At 36.5% G+C, this 20,204-nt stretch overlaps 2 protein-coding genes across 2 annotated transcripts in view; both read left to right on the top strand.

The window, feature by feature from the left end:
- LOC149813752 (protein PAM71-homolog, chloroplastic) overlaps positions 1–1,955 on the top strand; it is a 55,565-nt gene extending 53,610 nt beyond the window's left edge. The window contains exons 7-10 of the mRNA XM_089990745.1: positions 958–1,023; positions 1,137–1,187; positions 1,261–1,365; positions 1,502–1,955. Coding sequence (XP_089846871.1) covers positions 958–1,023; positions 1,137–1,187; positions 1,261–1,365; positions 1,502–1,567 — 288 coding nt within the window. The 3' untranslated portion in view covers positions 1,568–1,955. The remainder of the gene's footprint in view (positions 1–957; positions 1,024–1,136; positions 1,188–1,260; positions 1,366–1,501) is intronic.
- Positions 1,956–5,651: 3,696 nt separating this feature from the next.
- The window catches only part of LOC149813751 (nuclear transcription factor Y subunit C-3-like), a 37,902-nt gene continuing 23,349 nt past the window's right edge, over positions 5,652–20,204 (top strand). The window contains exon 1 of the mRNA XM_089991831.1: positions 5,652–5,974. The gene's annotated coding sequence lies outside the window, so the exon portion shown is untranslated. The remainder of the gene's footprint in view (positions 5,975–20,204) is intronic.

Below are 20,204 nucleotides of genomic sequence, written 5' to 3'. Positions count from 1 at the left end.
GACCGTTGGGGGCCCAACGACTCCTTGTTGGGGCCCCCAATGAAGGTGCATTTAATGCACAAAAAAGAAAAAGAAAAAATAAGGAATAAGGAGAAAAAGGAAAAAGAAAAGAAAAAGTAAAAAAAGGAAAAAGACTATACTGCCCCTATTGGGCGATTTTACAGAAATACCCTTATCGGGTATGGGTGAATATATTTATATATATATATATATATATTTATATATATATATATAAATATATTGATTACATGTATATTTTAACAAGTGGAACAATAATTGAGAGACAATTTTGAAGTTGCAGAAATGAACTGTCAATCAGTTGAAGAGGCCTGGAATGCCACACCAAATCCCAGCAAACAACTAGTTGAGTACATGATGGAATTGCATTTCCACTCCCATGACCTTTCTGTGTAACACAATAGGTAGCTGATTAGATATTCATGTCATGGGTGATTCAAAACATGCCTCAGATGGCTCTGCAGTGTTCTTTGCTTACGTTCTTCTTTTCTCTCATCCAGGAAATGTTTTATCTCGGATCACTTATTGTTTTTCAGCTTTTGACCTTGTATCCCATGTCACATCTTATAGCAATAGGATATGGGACATAGTTTTTTTGGAGTTTCTATTGGAAAGTGTAATTGGGATGTGATATAAATGGAATGTCCGTTGTAACATTGTGGGCATCTCTTTCCAAGTTTCTTGTCATTTCTTTTCAGCTAGTGTTCATCATTGTAAATCATTTCTCATTTGTGAAATTCTTTTCCCGTGCTTCCCTGCAAATTCTTTTCTTTTCAGCCATGCATTGTTTAGAGGTAGTGATGACCTTCACCAAGACGTTGAGCACATTGTGTTCAATAGCTAGGAGTTAGCGAGGCATGCTTTTATTATGTTCTGGCATCCAGGTGCCACCTGGTCACTATTACTCTGATGTAAGAATTTATTAGTTGTTGGTTTCAGGTGTCAAAGAGGTTGACTAATCCATTTGAAATTGTCTGGAAATCTTTCAGCCTTGTATTTTTTGCGGTGAGCATATTCCTTAATAGAAATTAAGTTCAAGTAACAGATTTCAATTGAGCAGGTTACTTTGACCTGATTTCATGCATTTTACTCTAATGTGGTTTTCACACACTCAACAGGAATGGGGTGATCGGTCAATGCTGGCTACAATTGCACTGGGTGCAGCACAGGTTTGCTTTTGTGATCATTGTATGTGTTGTTGCACCTTAAAATATGTTCTGATTATAGCCTGTTACCATGTAGTCCCCTTGGGGTGTGGCCGGTGGAGCCATTGCTGGACATCTAGTTGCAACGTTGTTGGCAGTTTTGGGAGGAGCATTTCTTGCCAATTACATTTCAGAGAAACTGGTGAGGAACAACATCTTTGATATTTTAAGCTCGTTATCCTATTTCTAGTTTTGATTTTTTTTTCTTGGAGTCTTCAAGATTTATGCAATGATACCACAGTTTGAGGTTCGTCTCATCCTTTGTAAAATTCAATCAGGTTGGCTATTTGGGTGGAGGGTTGTTTCTTGTATTTGCTGTAGCGACACTTATTGGAGTCTTCTGAAGTCCTGTGAGTCCCATACAATGGTTGGAACATTGAGGTGAACTTTAGTGGCTGGAATTAACGAGGTTGTCCACTGTAGCTGGATATTGCATTGTGCACGTAATGAGAAATGTGGTTCCTTTGCTGATGCTGGCCTTTACGTTAGTGAAGTTTCCAATGTCATGATTCAAGGATGGAAGAAGTAAAATGTGTTTAAAGCCCATATCATTGTCCAGCTTCTGATTTTGAAAGGAAATTTGGGCATTATTGTTGCCCTTCTTTTTCATATGAAATGTAATCTGCTTGTTCATGAGCATGATTTCTGCTCCACTAAATAGAAATGCTCAAGCTTATTGTTCGGACGGGTAGATTTAGCTTAACTATTCAAATAACAAATCATGGTTGAGAATCTGGTGCAGGTTTCTCTTTTCTTTTCTTTTTTCCTGTGACCAACTAACCAAACATCAGCCAAGTTAGAAAAAGGTCTATGCATTGCAGGTTTTCGTTTTTCAACGATGATCTTTCGAAGAGAATGATTTCAGTTTATTATAATTTCTTATTTCCTTTGTTTCTAAGGATGCATTGAAGCAGGTGCTATCTCCATTATTCTTCTCTTCTAATACAGGGTTGTGCTCTGTGGGCATGGCTGTCAGATTTATGTTTTATGCAACGTGATCAGGGATCCAGAGGGATGGCTATGGTTCTCAAGCTGTTCGACCCAAGTTTCCTCACATGGAGAGAGCTCTTTTTCCTCATGTAGGAGGATGATTTTCTTTTTTATTGGAAAATGAGGCTTGATCAAACTTTGTTTGGTTTATATTCTGAACTCTGAAATGCCATATATGGGAAGCTATTATCGTTTAACAAAATTCATTGTATGTGGTGTCCGAGATCTCAGAACTATATTGCAGGAATTCTTGTGAAGATGGGGAGCCTCCAGGTTGACAGAATTTGGAAAGACAAACTTCCAGAGTGGTTCCCGTCTTTGGATGTTATGTGATTTATGTATTGTTAAAGTGATATACTGGTCGGGGTCTTGCCTAACCCCAGCTTGATTATCCGAAAAGAAAAAAAACTCTGAAATGCCCGTGTGATGTCAAATTTCAGCTGCCTGGCCAACAGCTTAGCCAGTCAGATTGAGCATTGAAGATGGAATCAAGTAATATAATCGGGCTACGTAATCAAATATGAGGTGGGCAATCAGACATTCAGCCTTGCAACTTCTTGTCTTGGGACGCGGCAAGTATGTAGCCTCACCAAATCAATTGCATCTTGTTCATTAAGGTTGATTTCTTGGTGTTCGAAATCTATTGAAGCTATGAAAAAAATTGCAGTTATTGGTTATGGATCATCGACATCACTCGCATGCTAGATGTTAAAGGCGTGGCTTTTAGAAGCCTGTGGTTTTGTACCTTGTACCATCTATTAGGTCCCCGTCAACAATGTACACAGGGATCATGAGGTCCTTTTGGGATGAATCAATGGATGGTGAAGATGTCAAATCACTTAAAGTGATTTGACAGATCACCTGGTCTGCTCTCAGATGTTGCTCCGACGGTAAGATGCCTCTTTTATAGTTCATCCACAGGATGAACGGCCTCTATAAACAGCGTTTTTGGTTTGTTTTGAGTTGTCTATTTTGTATACTCTAGATGCCCTTCATCTAGACCATCAATGGCTCCAAAAACAATGCGGGACCCACTAAGATACAAATAAACCCATGATGGTGTTTGATAGACCATTCATCTTGTGGATGAACGGTACCAGTGAGAGCTCTGACGGATTACCATCAGAGTTGCCTCTGACCTGATCCTCTCCCCCCTAATTTACCACCTTGTTAATTAAAGGGTTAAATATATGGTACCAATGAAGGTGCGGAGCTATTTAGGCATCACCTTCTTTTCATACTTAAACAAAAAATTTATTTGTCGATTAGACTATGGATTAATTTAAAAGGTGTGTTAAGTAGAAAATCAGTTTTGAATAACGTGATTGTGATATGTAAGCAGGCTTTTTAAGAGCTTCAAAAATCAACTGTGCACAATGTACCCAAATTTTATACTCAAGAAATCATATTTTTTACATCAAAAACATAATCCAAGGTTAGGTTTGATTCTTAGTAAACAAACCATGTTTTACACAACTATGTGGTCAGATTGTTGGATCAATACAGTTTTAACCTATGATTTTGAGCTCACTAGTTTTGTACCTTCGTTGGAATCTAATATAAACTCATTAAATAATGTTAATGGCCTCTACAGTTGTCATGGTGGATGTTTTGGCTTCATAAAGAACAGATGCAGTCGCCCGGGTGTGTTGTCATGTTAGTGAAATAAAGATCTAAAGATGATCGTATTGTGTGGCAAAAATGATGTGTTTTTCAAAAATGCCTCACAATGTATCAAATCCGTCAAATGGACAATATCGTAGGTTTTCAATTTTTTTGTGCTTTTACCCCTTGCATATGCGAATTTTTTATTTTCGCACATCATGATGCTAAAATAATATACCCAAGAAACTCGTGATGAGTTTCATGTGATCAATTGCGAAAATCATAAAATTTGTAGAAATTCGATAATTACAAATTTGAGGACGAGTATTGCATGAAGTTTTGCAAAATTATGAAAAATTACGAAAGTCCGATATTGTAAATTTTTTTTTTCATTCTCACTTGTACTGCATAATTCTTTTTCTTGATAAATTTTGTCTCATATAAATGCAAGTTTAGGTTTTTTTCTTGTTCTCATTTGTATCTAGAAAGAGCAGTAACCTCAATCATCTTCCTCCTCTCTCTAGAACCTCAACTCTTTCGACGATTCTCGTGAAAGTTGTTTGTTCAACTTCATGCAAGGTTGTGGTATCCTTTTTCTTCACTTCTCCGATTAAGTATTAAGGTTATAGTATTTTTTTTTTACCATTTAGGGTTTAAGATCTTTAAGGATTTTCGCATATAGTTACTTATTTTTGCTTGTTGTTTGTCAAGATTTAATGATTTTGTCAATATTTATCTCTGTTTGATTGGGGCTAGGGCGTATTTAATTAGTTAGATGTGGTTGGGGTTGATTATGCACAAGTATTGAATAGGGGTTGTGGGGTATTGTGGTTTATTATGGGTTGTTGGTTTTCAAAGTTGTTAAATAAGTGATATGTTGTGTAGTTGATGTAATCAGTTATGATGGCGGCTTAAATGATATTTATAAATTATTGTAGCACTAAGCAACCCTTTTGGAGATCTATAATGGTCTCTAAAAATAGCAACTATAAGAAATTTATAGCATTAATATCGTATAAAATCATATATATAAAAGAGTTAATGGTCCTCAAGTATAAATGTACTCTAAAATTAGATGATGAAGATATATGGATACATCTCTTGGGTTATAATCATGTACAATCAATGTTATATAGGTGTGACATTTACTTAGTTACTAGTAAAACTATACAAATTGACAATGTTTGCAGAGTTAAACAAGAAGTCAAAGGATGCATAGTTAAACATCTAGTGGTAGTTCGAAGTGATGTACAAGACGTGGTCAAAAATGATGCACAAGAATAGAATGATGAAAATCTTGTAGATAATGTACATATATCTCAATCAACCAGCTATTGAGCTCACTCCTTGTAAAATGAAAACGGATCAGGTCATGCTGAACATGAGCCCTTTTTTCTCATGCTGACATCGTGGCCATCTGATTTGCATTTTAAAAAGCTCAAAAGTCAACAAAACCATGTGACATTCATCCAAAATGCAAACAGACGGCCACGATGTCCGCATGAGCAAAAATTCAGCATAAACTTATCTCTGCCCCTATAAAATCAAGTGCAGTCAAAATTTAAAACTAAAAAAAAAAAATCTTTTTTGTAGTCGATCAAAAGAATCCTTGGGTGGATTTCACTTTACAATTGCAACAAAATCTATGACCGCTAAATTTGTATTAACCACATTTTCTCACTTCTCATCCAAAGTCGATATCCTTTTTCTGAAAGCTCAACCAATTTGTTTAGTGGCCTACATTTTGAGGTTTGGATATAAAGTATCGAATCAAAACCGAGGGAGGATCATCGCAAAGAAAAACATAAACAAAAGTTTGGTGCCATTTTTGAAATTTCCACACACTCTCTCTCTCTCTCTCGATTGGTTGTGTTGTTTTTTTTTTCTTATTTTCAGATCGAAGCGAACAAGTGGTAGGATGATGACGGGGGACATGGAGGTTCCATCTGTTCGCTGATCCTGCTCTTGGTCTTGGGACCATTCGTCTCTCTCTCTCTCTCTCTCCTGCAATACAAACAACGAAAGTAGAATCAACAAAGATCGCGGTTTCACGCGTCAAAACCTCAACCGCTCCTTCCCCAATATTATCCATCCAATCGCAGATTTCCTTGCCCTCTACATATATCCCCCATCCCCACTCGCCTCTTTTTTCTAAGGTGGGCATCTCTCTCTCTCTCTCTCTCATCCACTGGCTAAAATATTGTTTTTTGGATAAACTCCCACTGGCGAAAATACTAATTTGCTCTTGTTTGCACTATTTGGGTGTCTTGGATTTTCCTGATCTAGGGTTTCTTTTATGCTGTTCCTGTGGTTTCGTTAATGGTGGTGATTCTTGCAATGATATCTGGATGGTGGAAAATTTCTAGGGTTTATTTAGGATAGTTGCATGGTTCCTATCTTTATAGGTTCTGATATTGGCATTGGTTCTTTTGATTTGCATTGGTCCAATTTTCTTTTCTTTTCTTCTTTTTTCGGGATTTGCTTTTGATTCAGTTTTTTGGCACAAAGCCTAACCTGTTCTTTGTCATTTTAGGGTTTCTTGTTTGTTCATGTGGACATTTACTCTTTGCCATGTTTTTACAATTTTTATCGTTCTTTGTTTTTTAGCCGTGCTCTCTCTCTCTCTCTCTCTCTCTCTCTCTTCCTTGGTGGTTTTCTAGGGATCCCAATGATCACTGGTATTAGGGACATGCTATGCAGGACAAACCTTATAACAGTAGTTTTTGTGCATCTCATGTCAGGATATTTCTCTCATAGGTGTCTTGGTTACTTGTGCATCTTCTTACTTAGATGATTGAATTGAATCAGGATGGCCCATTTGAAGGGATTTTGGCGATTTGGATTTTGGGTCATTCTTACAAAAAATTTAGAATTGAATTGGTTAGGTTACAGGACAAGAATTTTCTTATATTGTTCCAACAATTACAGAAAATTGTATAATAATACCAAGATATTGCTGGGGCTAGTATTGGTGAGCATTATAGGTACTAAAAGAATTTAAACAGGGTTTCAAAAAGAAAAGTAATATGCTGATGATAAAAAAATGCAAGTAATAAGCTCAGATATGTCGGTTTACTATCGCATAGTATGAAAGAAGTTCATATTTTGCTTCTAAAATGGTAGTTGTTAGTGCCTCGATTTTGCATTCTAGACATATACTTCTTTTTAGAGGCTGATAAATAATGTCTGTGTGTTTTAGATGCACATGTATTTCTTGGACACGGGACTCAAAAATGAACTTGTAAATATATTACACCAAAACATGTTCATTAGCTCTTTGTAGTTATCCACTGTTTTGCAGCTCTTGTTTTAATTTGTACGGGTTATGGATGGTGAGATCTTTCCTTCCCGGCGATCATGCCCAGTCTTAGGCCCATTTACACATATTTTGGTTGTCCATTCTACTACTCAAATTTATAATTCTATAACAAGGTTGACTTTGGTTGTAATGTTTAAGATTGGTCTATTCACCCTAACAAAAAGATCAAAATCCGCCATGACCCATGCAGGATTCAGTAATTGCACTTTTTTGATTAGCCCATAAGGATCAGACGCCTATATTTCAGGCTGTACAAATCGCATTTTACAGCATCATTGGAATTTTGTAAATGTTTCAATCAATGTCAACGTTTTTTTCTTGCAACAGCCAATAAAATGTGAACCTATCATGATATTTTCAAAATATTGGTGATAACATAAATATCACAATAATTTTAAGAGAATCCTTATTTTATATATTTGTAATTCTTTGTTTCTTTTACATTAAAATATTTTTATGTTTCTTTATATTTTCATAAGAAAATAATACGAAAACATATTATTCTTGCCTATTTTATTCTTCTTTACATTTTTATTTTTTTTTTAAAAAATCCCTAAAATTTCCAAGAAAAGCCACTTTTTAGAACGAAATCCATCCAGAAACACTAATCAAGATATTGCTGAGATGATACTGGTGACTATCGTTCGAAAGAATCAAAACCTGTTGCATGAAAATTTACCAAATCTGAAGCAAGACACACCAGAGAAAAAAAAGTAATTCTAAAGATCTTGGGAAAATCCGAAGAAGGTTAGACAACATGTTTGTCAGATCATCTTTCTAGATCCAAACACGCACAATGCTGGATAGCTGCCAAGAAGCACTAACCAAACAACACAATGTGTACCTCTGTAACAAATATCGCGAGATTTATAAAAAGCTCGCGCTAATATCGCGAGAAGGTGCCTGAAAGTTTAAAACGATAATTTCTCGCGAGATTTTCAAACCGTGATGAATATCGCGATATTTACGGTTTTAGCAGATATTTATTTTTAAATGTGTTTTATTTATATTTTGTTATAAATTTTTTTTATTGCCGAGATTTTGCAAAAAAAAATGCGAGATTTATGAAAAATTTCAAAATCTCCTGTGTTTTTGACTCCCGAGGTTTTGCCGTTTTAAACTTTTGTCACTATGATGTGTACCCTGGTGACACCTTTGTGTCTTCAAATACCTGAAGTATCTAGAATGTTATTTTGCTATTGTGGTTTTATACCACTGATCAATCTTTTTAGCTGCATGTTCTTGTAGGTTCCAATTGAAATTGTTTAATTTACATTTTACAATATAGGGAATATATCCTATAGCCCTGCATTCAAAACTACTCTTCCTCCTCGCCTGAAAAAGTTTGATCGTTTCATCTGTACCCCAGTTCCATTCTTACCATTGCTTATGTATCTTTTTTCACTTTTTATAATGATTTTATTGATATCAAATATACCGAACACAACCCATCTTTAAATAATAGATCATTTCAATCTGCCATTGCTTAAGGTTACATCACTCATCCTATTCAGTGCAACAGTCAAATGCTCAGTCCCCTTTCTAAATCTTTTAAAACTACTGACTTTTTCATCTAATCATCCTTGATGAATCTATCCAATGGGATCTACTGCCAACTTGGATTTCACCATCAAAGGGTGTGAGTACCCAAAAGGAAAAAAAAAAATTAAACAAGTCAATGGTCCTCTCCTGTATGCATGCTTAGGTCCAACAATTTCATTCCTTAGTAAATCTATTGATAATAAGCAACTGATTTCATGAAAAAATTATCATGTTTTAAGTATCAAAAATCCATTTTGGCATTATGTGTATAAAAATTTATCTTGAAAATAGTTAGAATACATAGATATGTTTTTTCACTTAAATCAATAAAAGTAGTCAATACATCATGAGAGACAATGGCAATTAATAATTACTAAATATATTAAGGTGGGTTTTGCTTGTCATTGATTGAATGATCAGCGTGTAAAAAAAAATGAAAAATGGCCTGTAAGAAATGGTAAAAATAGAAAAAGGGGCCTGGGAGAAATGGTGAAGCTTTTTCATGTGAGGAGGAAAGCGTGGTTTTGAATATGGTCTATGGTCTTTTTTTTTCACTATTCTATAACAAGTCCAATTTATCAGTTCTAAAGAGTAATCGGATAATTCTTTAAAATTGATGGCTTATGGGATTCACACAATCAAATATTTTGCCTATCTTTGTTCATCTTAATGTGTGGAGGGTGTCTGAAGGGTCTGTAGGTGGCCAAGTGTTTTTTTGTCTGCATACTCTTGACCAAAAGTTATGCATGAATGAAAATCACATTCACATGTCCTTGTCATTCTCATGATTTATGAGTGTCGGATACTGAAGTAAATATAAGGGGAAGTATAGCACATTGATTACTCTGAAATATTTTTAGCAGAAAAAGATGGCTTTGCCTTATTTCTTTCTTTCCATCCCCTCTCCATCAACTATGACCTGACTGCAGGCCATGGCTGGTCTTTGCATGTCACTGCTTGTCACTACAGTATATTTGGAAGGAATGGTTGCCTTTCTCTTGGAGATGAAGTATGGCTAGGCTGCAGTTCATGATTTAAGTGAATCATCTTGTCATCCCATGTATGATGTACCTTTAATATTATCCATATTTCTCCACATAAGGGTAAACAATGAGCAAATGTTCTCATGAGAGGCTCAGGCTTGGCTGGATGAGAACTTGCTTAAGCCCATTCACTTGGTAAACAAGCTAAGCTTCAGCCCCACTTCAGGGCTTGTTTATTTAAATGAGCTGAGCTTAAGATTGATTGAAGCTTGCTTAATGCTTATTGATCTACCAAGATCTCGATCTTGCATTGTTTTATATGCATCCTGCCACCTCAAATAGAGGAGTATTTTGGCAGTCTCCCTCATTCTAAAGATTTGTCTATGTAGATCAAGGGGAGTTCTGAAGTCCAGCTTTATTTAATGTGTTGGGAATTAAACATCTCATTTTCTCATGAATATGAAAAAATAACATGGCTTCCATGAGAAGTCAACCCTGTGCAACTTTAGCAGCTTGTGCTTAGGCTTGGCACAACTTGCGTGCGACCCTGCTCCCAGACATCTTAAAATGTTGGACTGTTGAAGAAATTCCAAGGAGAGCAAGAACACCATCTATTTCTTGCACACATGAAGGTATAAAAGGAAAACATTTTGATTTTCATTAGAACTGAAAGGATGCTGTCACATGCTGAAGATGATTAAGAGTTTTAGTGAATAAATGAAGCAAACAGTTTTTTAATCTGACAATAATCGGAAGGGTGCTGTGCGATATGCTGAAGATGATGTTAATGGGACTGGTAGTAGTCATGATGCAGCATCATTTACTGAAAATAATAGCAGCAATGTTTGCAGTGGTGTATGTCTGGTATGTAGATTAGGGTAAAGCATTATGATGTTAAAAGGAAGAAAATGTCGTGTCTTTTTCACATTCCAGTCTTTGTTGAGAAGAACATGATGTACGGCCAGGGGTAAAATGATTTCACCCTAGGGGGTGGTGGTGGTGCGGGGGCAGATCACAAATATTGTGTTACATCAGCCTGAATGACCATTTTTACTTTCTGGATGTGAAGTTGTGAACTGTATGGTCTTGATGTAATCTAGTGGTTGTAACATGTCTCTTATTGTATTCTGGACATGACTCATGAGCAGTGTTGTGAAAAGCATTGAGGCGTAGCGAGGCGCTCCACGAAAAACCGAGGCGAGGCGTAAGCCTCGAGGCGCAAAGCGTAATCCTCAATTTTTTTTTGAAAACTTTAAAAAAATTATAAAAAAATATCTAAATATACCGAACACAACCCATCTAATCATCTAAATATACCGAACAAAAATTTTTCACTTTTTATAATGATTTTATTGATATCAAATATACCGAACACAACCCATCTTTAAATAATAGATCATTTCAATCTGCCATTGCTTAAGGTTACATCACTCATCCTATTCAGTGCAACAGTCAAATGCTCAGTCCCCTTTCTAAATCTTTTAAAACTACTGACTTTTTCATCTAATCATCCTTGATGAATCTATCCAATGGGATCTACTGCCAACTTGGATTTCACCATCAAAGGGTGTGAGTACCCAAAAGGAAAAAAAAAAATTAAACAAGTCAATGGTCCTCTCCTGTATGCATGCTTAGGTCCAACAATTTCATTCCTTAGTAAATCTATTGATAATAAGCAACTGATTTCATGAAAAAATTATCATGTTTTAAGTATCAAAAATCCATTTTGGCATTATGTGTATAAAAATTTATCTTGAAAATAGTTAGAATACATAGATATGTTTTTTCACTTAAATCAATAAAAGTAGTCAATACATCATGAGAGACAATGGCAATTAATAATTACTAAATATATTAAGGTGGGTTTTGCTTGTCATTGATTGAATGATCAGCGTGTAAAAAAAAATGAAAAATGGCCTGTAAGAAATGGTAAAAATAGAAAAAGGGGCCTGGGAGAAATGGTGAAGCTTTTTCATGTGAGGAGGAAAGCGTGGTTTTGAATATGGTCTATGGTCTTTTTTTTTCACTATTCTATAACAAGTCCAATTTATCAGTTCTAAAGAGTAATCGGATAATTCTTTAAAATTGATGGCTTATGGGATTCACACAATCAAATATTTTGCCTATCTTTGTTCATCTTAATGTGTGGAGGGTGTCTGAAGGGTCTGTAGGTGGCCAAGTGTTTTTTTGTCTGCATACTCTTGACCAAAAGTTATGCATGAATGAAAATCACATTCACATGTCCTTGTCATTCTCATGATTTATGAGTGTCGGATACTGAAGTAAATATAAGGGGAAGTATAGCACATTGATTACTCTGAAATATTTTTAGCAGAAAAAGATGGCTTTGCCTTATTTCTTTCTTTCCATCCCCTCTCCATCAACTATGACCTGACTGCAGGCCATGGCTGGTCTTTGCATGTCACTGCTTGTCACTACAGTATATTTGGAAGGAATGGTTGCCTTTCTCTTGGAGATGAAGTATGGCTAGGCTGCAGTTCATGATTTAAGTGAATCATCTTGTCATCCCATGTATGATGTACCTTTAATATTATCCATATTTCTCCACATAAGGGTAAACAATGAGCAAATGTTCTCATGAGAGGCTCAGGCTTGGCTGGATGAGAACTTGCTTAAGCCCATTCACTTGGTAAACAAGCTAAGCTTCAGCCCCACTTCAGGGCTTGTTTATTTAAATGAGCTGAGCTTAAGATTGATTGAAGCTTGCTTAATGCTTATTGATCTACCAAGATCTCGATCTTGCATTGTTTTATATGCATCCTGCCACCTCAAATAGAGGAGTATTTTGGCAGTCTCCCTCATTCTAAAGATTTGTCTATGTAGATCAAGGGGAGTTCTGAAGTCCAGCTTTATTTAATGTGTTGGGAATTAAACATCTCATTTTCTCATGAATATGAAAAAATAACATGGCTTCCATGAGAAGTCAACCCTGTGCAACTTTAGCAGCTTGTGCTTAGGCTTGGCACAACTTGCGTGCGACCCTGCTCCCAGACATCTTAAAATGTTGGACTGTTGAAGAAATTCCAAGGAGAGCAAGAACACCATCTATTTCTTGCACACATGAAGGTATAAAAGGAAAACATTTTGATTTTCATTAGAACTGAAAGGATGCTGTCACATGCTGAAGATGATTAGGAGTTTTAGTGAATAAATGAAGCAAACAGTTTTTTAATCTGACAATAATCGGAAGGGTGCTGTGCGATATGCTGAAGATGATGTTAATGGGACTGGTAGTAGTCATGATGCAGCATCATTTACTGAAAATAATAGCAGCAATGTTTGCAGTGGTGTATGTCTGGTATGTAGATTAGGGTAAAGCATTATGATGTTAAAAGGAAGAAAATGTCGTGTCTTTTTCACATTCCAGTCTTTGTTGAGAAGAACATGATGTACGGCCAGGGGTAAAATGATTTCACCCTAGGGGGTGGTGGTGGTGCGGGGGCAGATCACAAATATTGTGTTACATCAGCCTGAATGACCATTTTTACTTTCTGGATGTGAAGTTGTGAACTGTATGGTCTTGATGTAATCTAGTGGTTGTAACATGTCTCTTATTGTATTCTGGACATGACTCATGAGCAGTGTTGTGAAAAGCATTGAGGCGTAGCGAGGCGCTCCACGAAAAACCGAGGCGAGGCGTAAGCCTCGAGGCGCAAAGCGTAATCCTCAATTTTTTTTTGAAAACTTTAAAAAAATTATAAAAAAATATCTAAAAATACAAATAAATAAAGAAATGATTTATTGATGAAATAACAACCAATAAGAAATAGAAAATCTCAAATAAGTATTAAAAAATATGAGATTAACATATAAAAGTAACTAAAAACTAATTATATAACTGGAAAATATATGAGATTAACCAAAAAAAGTTAAAATATACTAAGAAATTTATTACATAATTGAAATAACTGGAAAATATATGAGATTAACCTACAAAAGTTAAAATATATGAGATTATTCTAAAAAATATGAGATTAATGATGAGTTGTGGAGCCTGTTTCAAAGTTTTTGCATATTATATAGCAGCACTAATCCCATAGCAGGCTCATCTGCATCCACTAATCACAACACTTTCATGAGCGACAATGTAGCTTTAATTAACAAAAAAAATTAGATTCATATTGAATAAGAATCAATATATATAAATTGAAAACTAATGGAAACACAAACGCATGAAGTCAGAGATGATCAAATACATGCCGAAGTTGACTTCTTACTACAGAAACAAGATCAAAAGGAGCATAACACATGACAGACTGCTAAAGATCCTAGCTTGCAGTTGACATGGACACCAAATGTAGGACCAACATGATGAGTTGTGGAGCCTGATTAAGAGTTTTTGCCTTTGCAGGGAGGGGGTCCGGGGGCTCCCCCCGGCGCGGATCGTGCCCTTGCCTGATGGAGAGATTGAAGAGAGAGAGGTAGACACGAAGGCAAAAAAATGAATTAGATCGGGGTTACCTGGGGTCTGGCAAGGGCTGCTGGCGTCGCGGCTCCTTCCGACGAGAAGGAGGAGGCCGAGAAGGGCGAGACTATGAGAGACAAGAGAGAGGGATTGCGAGAGATGACAGAGAGAGGGACTGCGAGAGATGAGAGAGAGAGGGGCTGCGAGAGACGAGAGAGAGAGAGAGAGACTGTGAGAGACGAGAGAGGGGTTGTGAGAGACAAATTAGGGCCCCCGACCCTCATTAGGGTCGAGGGTAACATTTTAATGTTGGTCAAATGAGGGCTTTGACCCTCATTTGAGCAACAACATGAAGCATGCGCGCTTCACGGTGAGGCGCGCCTCGCCTCAAGGCGTATGAGGCGTACGCTTCGATGCTTTTATGCTTCATGACTGCGCCTCAATGCACAAAGGCCATTGCCTTGAGGCGAGGCATGCTTTTTGCGCCTTGAGGCGCGTTTTTAATAACACTGCTCATGAGTGACATACTTGTGTGTATGGACAGTTGTTGCAATCTCTATCTGAACACCAACATAATAATAAAGAGCCACAAGAGAGACCTCACTCTCCCAAGAATGACAAGTTTGAGTTGCCAACTCTTCCTTATTATTCATTCTCCTATCTCATCTTCCATCATACACAGTAGAGCATAGATTTTCAGTCTTGTGTACAGATATGAATGGATAAAAATATGATTTATGACTTCAACATGCTAAATATCCTCTTGTTGTAGCCAGCACTTTCATGGATTATCAAGTACCTTCCCATACTTCTATATTTCCAGGGTGTCAGCTTCTCAGTAGCAACTACTCTTATTCAATTTTCAATTATAAGAGCCCTTGTTGCCATATGACTACTGCAATACATCATGATTGTTCTTTATATCAAACCACAATCTATGTAGTCAAAAGCGCTAGGCGGTGCCTAGTCAGTGGACTCCTAAAAAGCCTAGTCGGAGACTATGCGGATTAGTCAGTACCTTAATTAAAAAAATATAAAAAATATGCAAATGGACTGGTAAAATTAGTAACAAACATGCATGCAACATAAAATTAATAAACAATAAGCAATGGACAAAAAAAAACATGTCAAACATTACAAAACCTGCCCAAATATTAAAAACAATTGAATAAGCAAAGCAAACAACTATTAACAAATGCCAAATAATTTTAAAATAATCTAAATTCTTAAAATATAGCGCTAAAACTAACAGCAAACATGTATCCAACAAATTAATTAACAATAAATGCACAAAGCATAAGATATTGCTCTCGTCAAGCATAGTAAACACGTTATATTACAAAACCTGCCCAAATATTATTAGATTAACAACAAAGATGCATCCAACATAAAATTAATCAACAAATGCACTAAATACAAAATACCATTATTGTTAAGCATAGCTGCATAGTAAACCTGTTATATTACAAAAAATAACAAAAAATTAAGACACATCTACATACATAAACAAACACGCATAACAATTCAATGTCACATCTATATAAACAAACACACATAACAAATTAATTAAAAAAAAGCAAACATGCACATAACAAGTTCCAGGGTACCGATTTTCCTGCCTAGGCAAGGACCGACTTGGCACCTAGGTGGGAAAATTGGTACCCTTGAAGGGGAAAAACTAGGAATCTAGCCAATTCCTAGTTTTTCTTTCGACTAGCCCGACTAGGCGCCTAGTCTGCGCCTTTGACTACATAGACCACAGTGTCTTTGTACAGATATTAGTTAGGGATCCTATCATCTCTTTACATCTGATGCTATTCTTACTAGGTCTATGATCCAACTAACTATACATGAGGGATGACATTCTTTCTGAATTCGCTACCAATTCTCTCTCTCTCTCTCTCTCTGCTTGTTTTTCACCGTAAATGTCTGTCAGTATTTCTCCCTTTCCATATGATGACCTTTTTCAAAACCAAAATGTTTCCATATTAAGCATATTTTGTGTGTTTTTGTGATTTTTTATGAAGGTTATAAGATCCCCACATATAGGAGCTCTTGTGTGAGAAGTTATGTACATGGAATTTAGAAGTCATAAGTTGATTTTGAATATGAAATCCTGTGGATCTTTGGAGGGGTGCAAAATCCTTATGTTGCTAAGAGATTTCTAGATAGGACAATGCACATTTGCTATAACGCAACAATGGTTACTGTGATGGTCCCTCATTACATCTATAGTGATTTGGAGATTGATGTTGCATCAACTAGATATAAGGAATATCCTTTTATGTTCAGACATTGATGGTGCAATGTTGGTGCAACGTGTACCTTGGTTTCTATATAACAAAAAGCCGATGTACTTTGATGTCACATGTTTACTTTTATCCTCTGAGCTATTAAGTTATCAATGCAAACTTTTCTTGTAGTAACCATGGGATGGTTATCTCTTTTTGTAGATTGCCGTAATGCTTGTTTTTGCCCAATTTGCTGAAAATTCAATTATTGTGTTATTCATTTTGTTATATGGTGTATTATCATCTTTTTGACATGGGAGTGGTCCTTCAATTCTCTTTGGCTTAATGGTTACGTATTTGTTTAAGGCGATCTTTGCTTTTTTCAGTGAGCATAAGTCACATAGAAGACATATGATGCATCTCCTAAGCTTTAGTCTCACAATCAAGAAAGTGTGTATGTGTGTGTGCGCGCGCACGCGTGTTAGGATCCTGGTGGTTTAAGGACTGTACACACCTTAATCACCCTAGGGATTTTTGGTGTATTGATTAGGCACCTAACATTTGGTATCACAACAATCACTACTTCTCGAGTTCGAATCTTGGAAGAGGCAACCTAGGAAAAGGGCTTCCTATTCTAGAGCGAGAGCTGCCAAAAGATGGAGATGGCTACCTAGAGTTAGGTGTGGCAAAATCTGACACGACCCACCAACCCACTTCTTCGCCGGGTTCGAGTTTGGCTTAAATGGGTTTGTGTCGTAAATGGGTCGACCCGCCTAACCCATTTATTAAACGGGTCGGGTTCGTGTTAAGGGTATGCCAACCCGCCAATCCGTTTAATAAACGGGTTAGGCGGGCGGGTCAACCCGTTTACCCGAACCCGACCCGCCAACCCGTTTACTCGAACCCAACCCGCCAACCTGTTTACTCGAACCCGACCCGCCAACCCGAACCCGACCCGCCAACCAGCCCGCTAACCTGCCAACCCGTTTACCCGACTCGAGCCGTTTATTAAACGGGTTAACCGTGTCGTGTCGGGTTACCCGTTTAATAAATGAGTCGGGTTCGTGTTTGCCACAACCGACCCGTTTAATAAACGGGTCGGGTTCGTGTTGAGGTATGCTGACCTACCGACCCGACTTGCCAACACGACCCGATTGCCACCCCTACCTGGAGTTGAGACCAGAGTGAAAGTCGTCCTAGAGTGGGCTGCCGAGGACATCAGCTGCGGAGCATGCTGGCTTGTTAGGATCTTGGTGGTTTAAGGACTTAACTACACACCTTAATCACCCTAGGGTTTTTTGGTGTATTAGTTAGGCACCTAACATGCATGCATGTCTTTTGCAAGATACATTCACAAATTTCACAGGATTTAAAATTAAATGAGAATCTAAAAAAAGAATTAGTGCAAAATAAAAGTTGATCACAAAAAGAAACAAAACAATTTGATTGTAAACCTACAATAATAAGTAATTTCAACTTAAGAATAGCATAACATGAATAAGTATGTAAAAAATAGCAAATAATGCATCACCTACAAGAAAGAAACAACTCTACTTAGTATGTTGTAAAAGCTTATAAATGTATTAAAGGTTCTCATAAACATTTAAAAAGGAAAAAATAGTAAATAAAGTAGTAAGTCAAACCATATAAAATTGTAAATAAATCATCAAGTATTACTTTCTACAAATAACTTAATCAAAGGATTGCTGAAAAGTACTTGTATCTTACAATATAACATGTATCATACAACACAATAAAATATGGTACCATTAAGGGTGGGGATCATATATGTGTAACGAAGTATGCAAAAATATAAAGAATGCTTAAAATGTCCTACAATGGACAAATACAAGAGAGAGAACAAGAGAGAAGTCCACTATGGGACAATACGGCAAGCCTTAAAGGCAACACATAAAAAAGAATATGAGCTTTATTAGAGAGGAGCTGCTAAGCTTAAAAATACAAGAGGGGGAAGCCCCTATTTATACAAAGTGAAAAGGGGAAAAGGGGGAGCACCATTGGGGGCATAGAGTCATTGGGAGCCCCCAACGGTCACATTTGTGACCGTTGGGGCCCCCAATGGCTCTATGTGGGGCCCCTTTTGCGTGGAATAGAAAAGCTAAATAAAAAAGAAAATACAAAAATTAAAATAAAATAAACTATCCTAAAAATAAATAGTTGTTTCTAAAACAACTATGAAAAAGACGAAAATACTCCTATCGGGTATTATGCATATATATATTTATATCATAAATATATGTGTAGGAATACATGTATTTTAACACCACCTCAAACTTTACGGGGAGATGACCAAAAGTTTGCTAAGAAGAAAAATGAAATAGGGAGCAAGAAGTGCTTTAGTGAAAAAGTCCGCCAATTGATATTCTGATGTGACATATGGTAGGACAACTGTTCCTCTTAGATATTCATTACGAACATAGTAGCAGTCCATCTCTATATGTTTGGTGCGCTCATGAAATGTGTGATTGCTGACGATATAAATTACACTTTTGTTGTCGCAAGATAGCTTCGAAGCACCAGAGATGTCAACACCCATATCTTTGAGAAGACTTCGAATCCACACAAATTTTATTGTAGTAGTTGCCATATCCCTGTATTTAGCTTCGGTAGAGGACAGCGAGACTTTCTGTTGCTTCTTGTATCTCCATGCAATTAAGGAATCTCCTAAAAAGACAAAAAAACTAGTAGTTGAGATTCTATCAGTAGGGTTACCTCCCCAATCTATATCAGTATAAGTAAATTTAATGAGGAAGATCAACCCTTTAGAGATGGTATTTTTGATGTATCTGACGATCTGTAGCACGACACTCATGCACTGTTGTAGGAGCATGCTGAAACTGGCTAGCAGAGTTAACGACATGCACAATATCTGGTCTGGTGATAGACAGATAAGTGAGAGAACCAATAAGTTGTCTGTAGGGTATAGATCTTTTAGAAGAACCCCATCCTCCAGTCTTAATTTTGCATTGACCACTTCAAGAGTCTCCACCTTGTCATCTGAAATTTCAGATTTTGTATATATATCTACAACAAGCTTCATTTGTGAAAGTATATATCCTCGAGGAGAATATGCTACTTTAATTCCTAGGAAGTATCTTAGGAATCCTAAATCTGACATATCAAAGCTATCTTTTACTATATTTTTAACATTACCAATACCAACTGGATCATTTCCTCATCAACATATAGTAAAAGAATAATATTAGCTCCTACACTTTTTACAAAGAGAACAATGTCAATATAATATGAATGAAAACCCAGTTTAATCATGACATCACTAAATCTATCATACCAAGCCTTGAGAGCTTGCTTAAGACCATACAATGCTTTTAAAAGTTTAAGAGTTTGACCTTGTCCAATGTTAAACCTCGGTGGAGGATTTATATATACTTCTTCATTTAATTTTTCATTAAGAAAAACATATTTTACATCTAATTGATATATATGCCATTTTTTAGTTGATGCTGTAGCTATTAAGGTTCTAACACTAGTCATTCTTGCTACAGGTGCAAAGGTTTCCTCATAATCAATACCATATTCTTGTGAATATCCTTTAACAACTAATCTTGCTTTGTATCGTTCTAAGGATCTATCACTTTTAGTTTTAACTTTAAAACCCAACGACATCCAATAGGTTTTTTGTTTGGAGGAAGTTTAGCTATTTCCCAAGTGTTAGCCCTTTTGAGAGCATCTAGTTCAATTTTCATGGTTTCGATCTAATGAGGTATATTTTTTGCTTGATGATAATGTGCAGGCTCATGATATGAATGTAAAGCTATTAGACAAACCCTATGATTCGGTGTAAGTGATTCATATAATACAAACCTATTTGGTGGAATGGATTCTCTAGAAGATCGTCTAAGG

This window comes from Nuphar pumila, chromosome 16, assembly GCF_984573655.1.
Source record: "Nuphar pumila chromosome 16, dmNupPumi1.hap1.1, whole genome shotgun sequence".
Taxonomy (NCBI): domain Eukaryota; kingdom Viridiplantae; phylum Streptophyta; class Magnoliopsida; order Nymphaeales; family Nymphaeaceae; genus Nuphar; species Nuphar pumila.
This window is presented reverse-complemented; position numbering and strand designations above follow the sequence as displayed.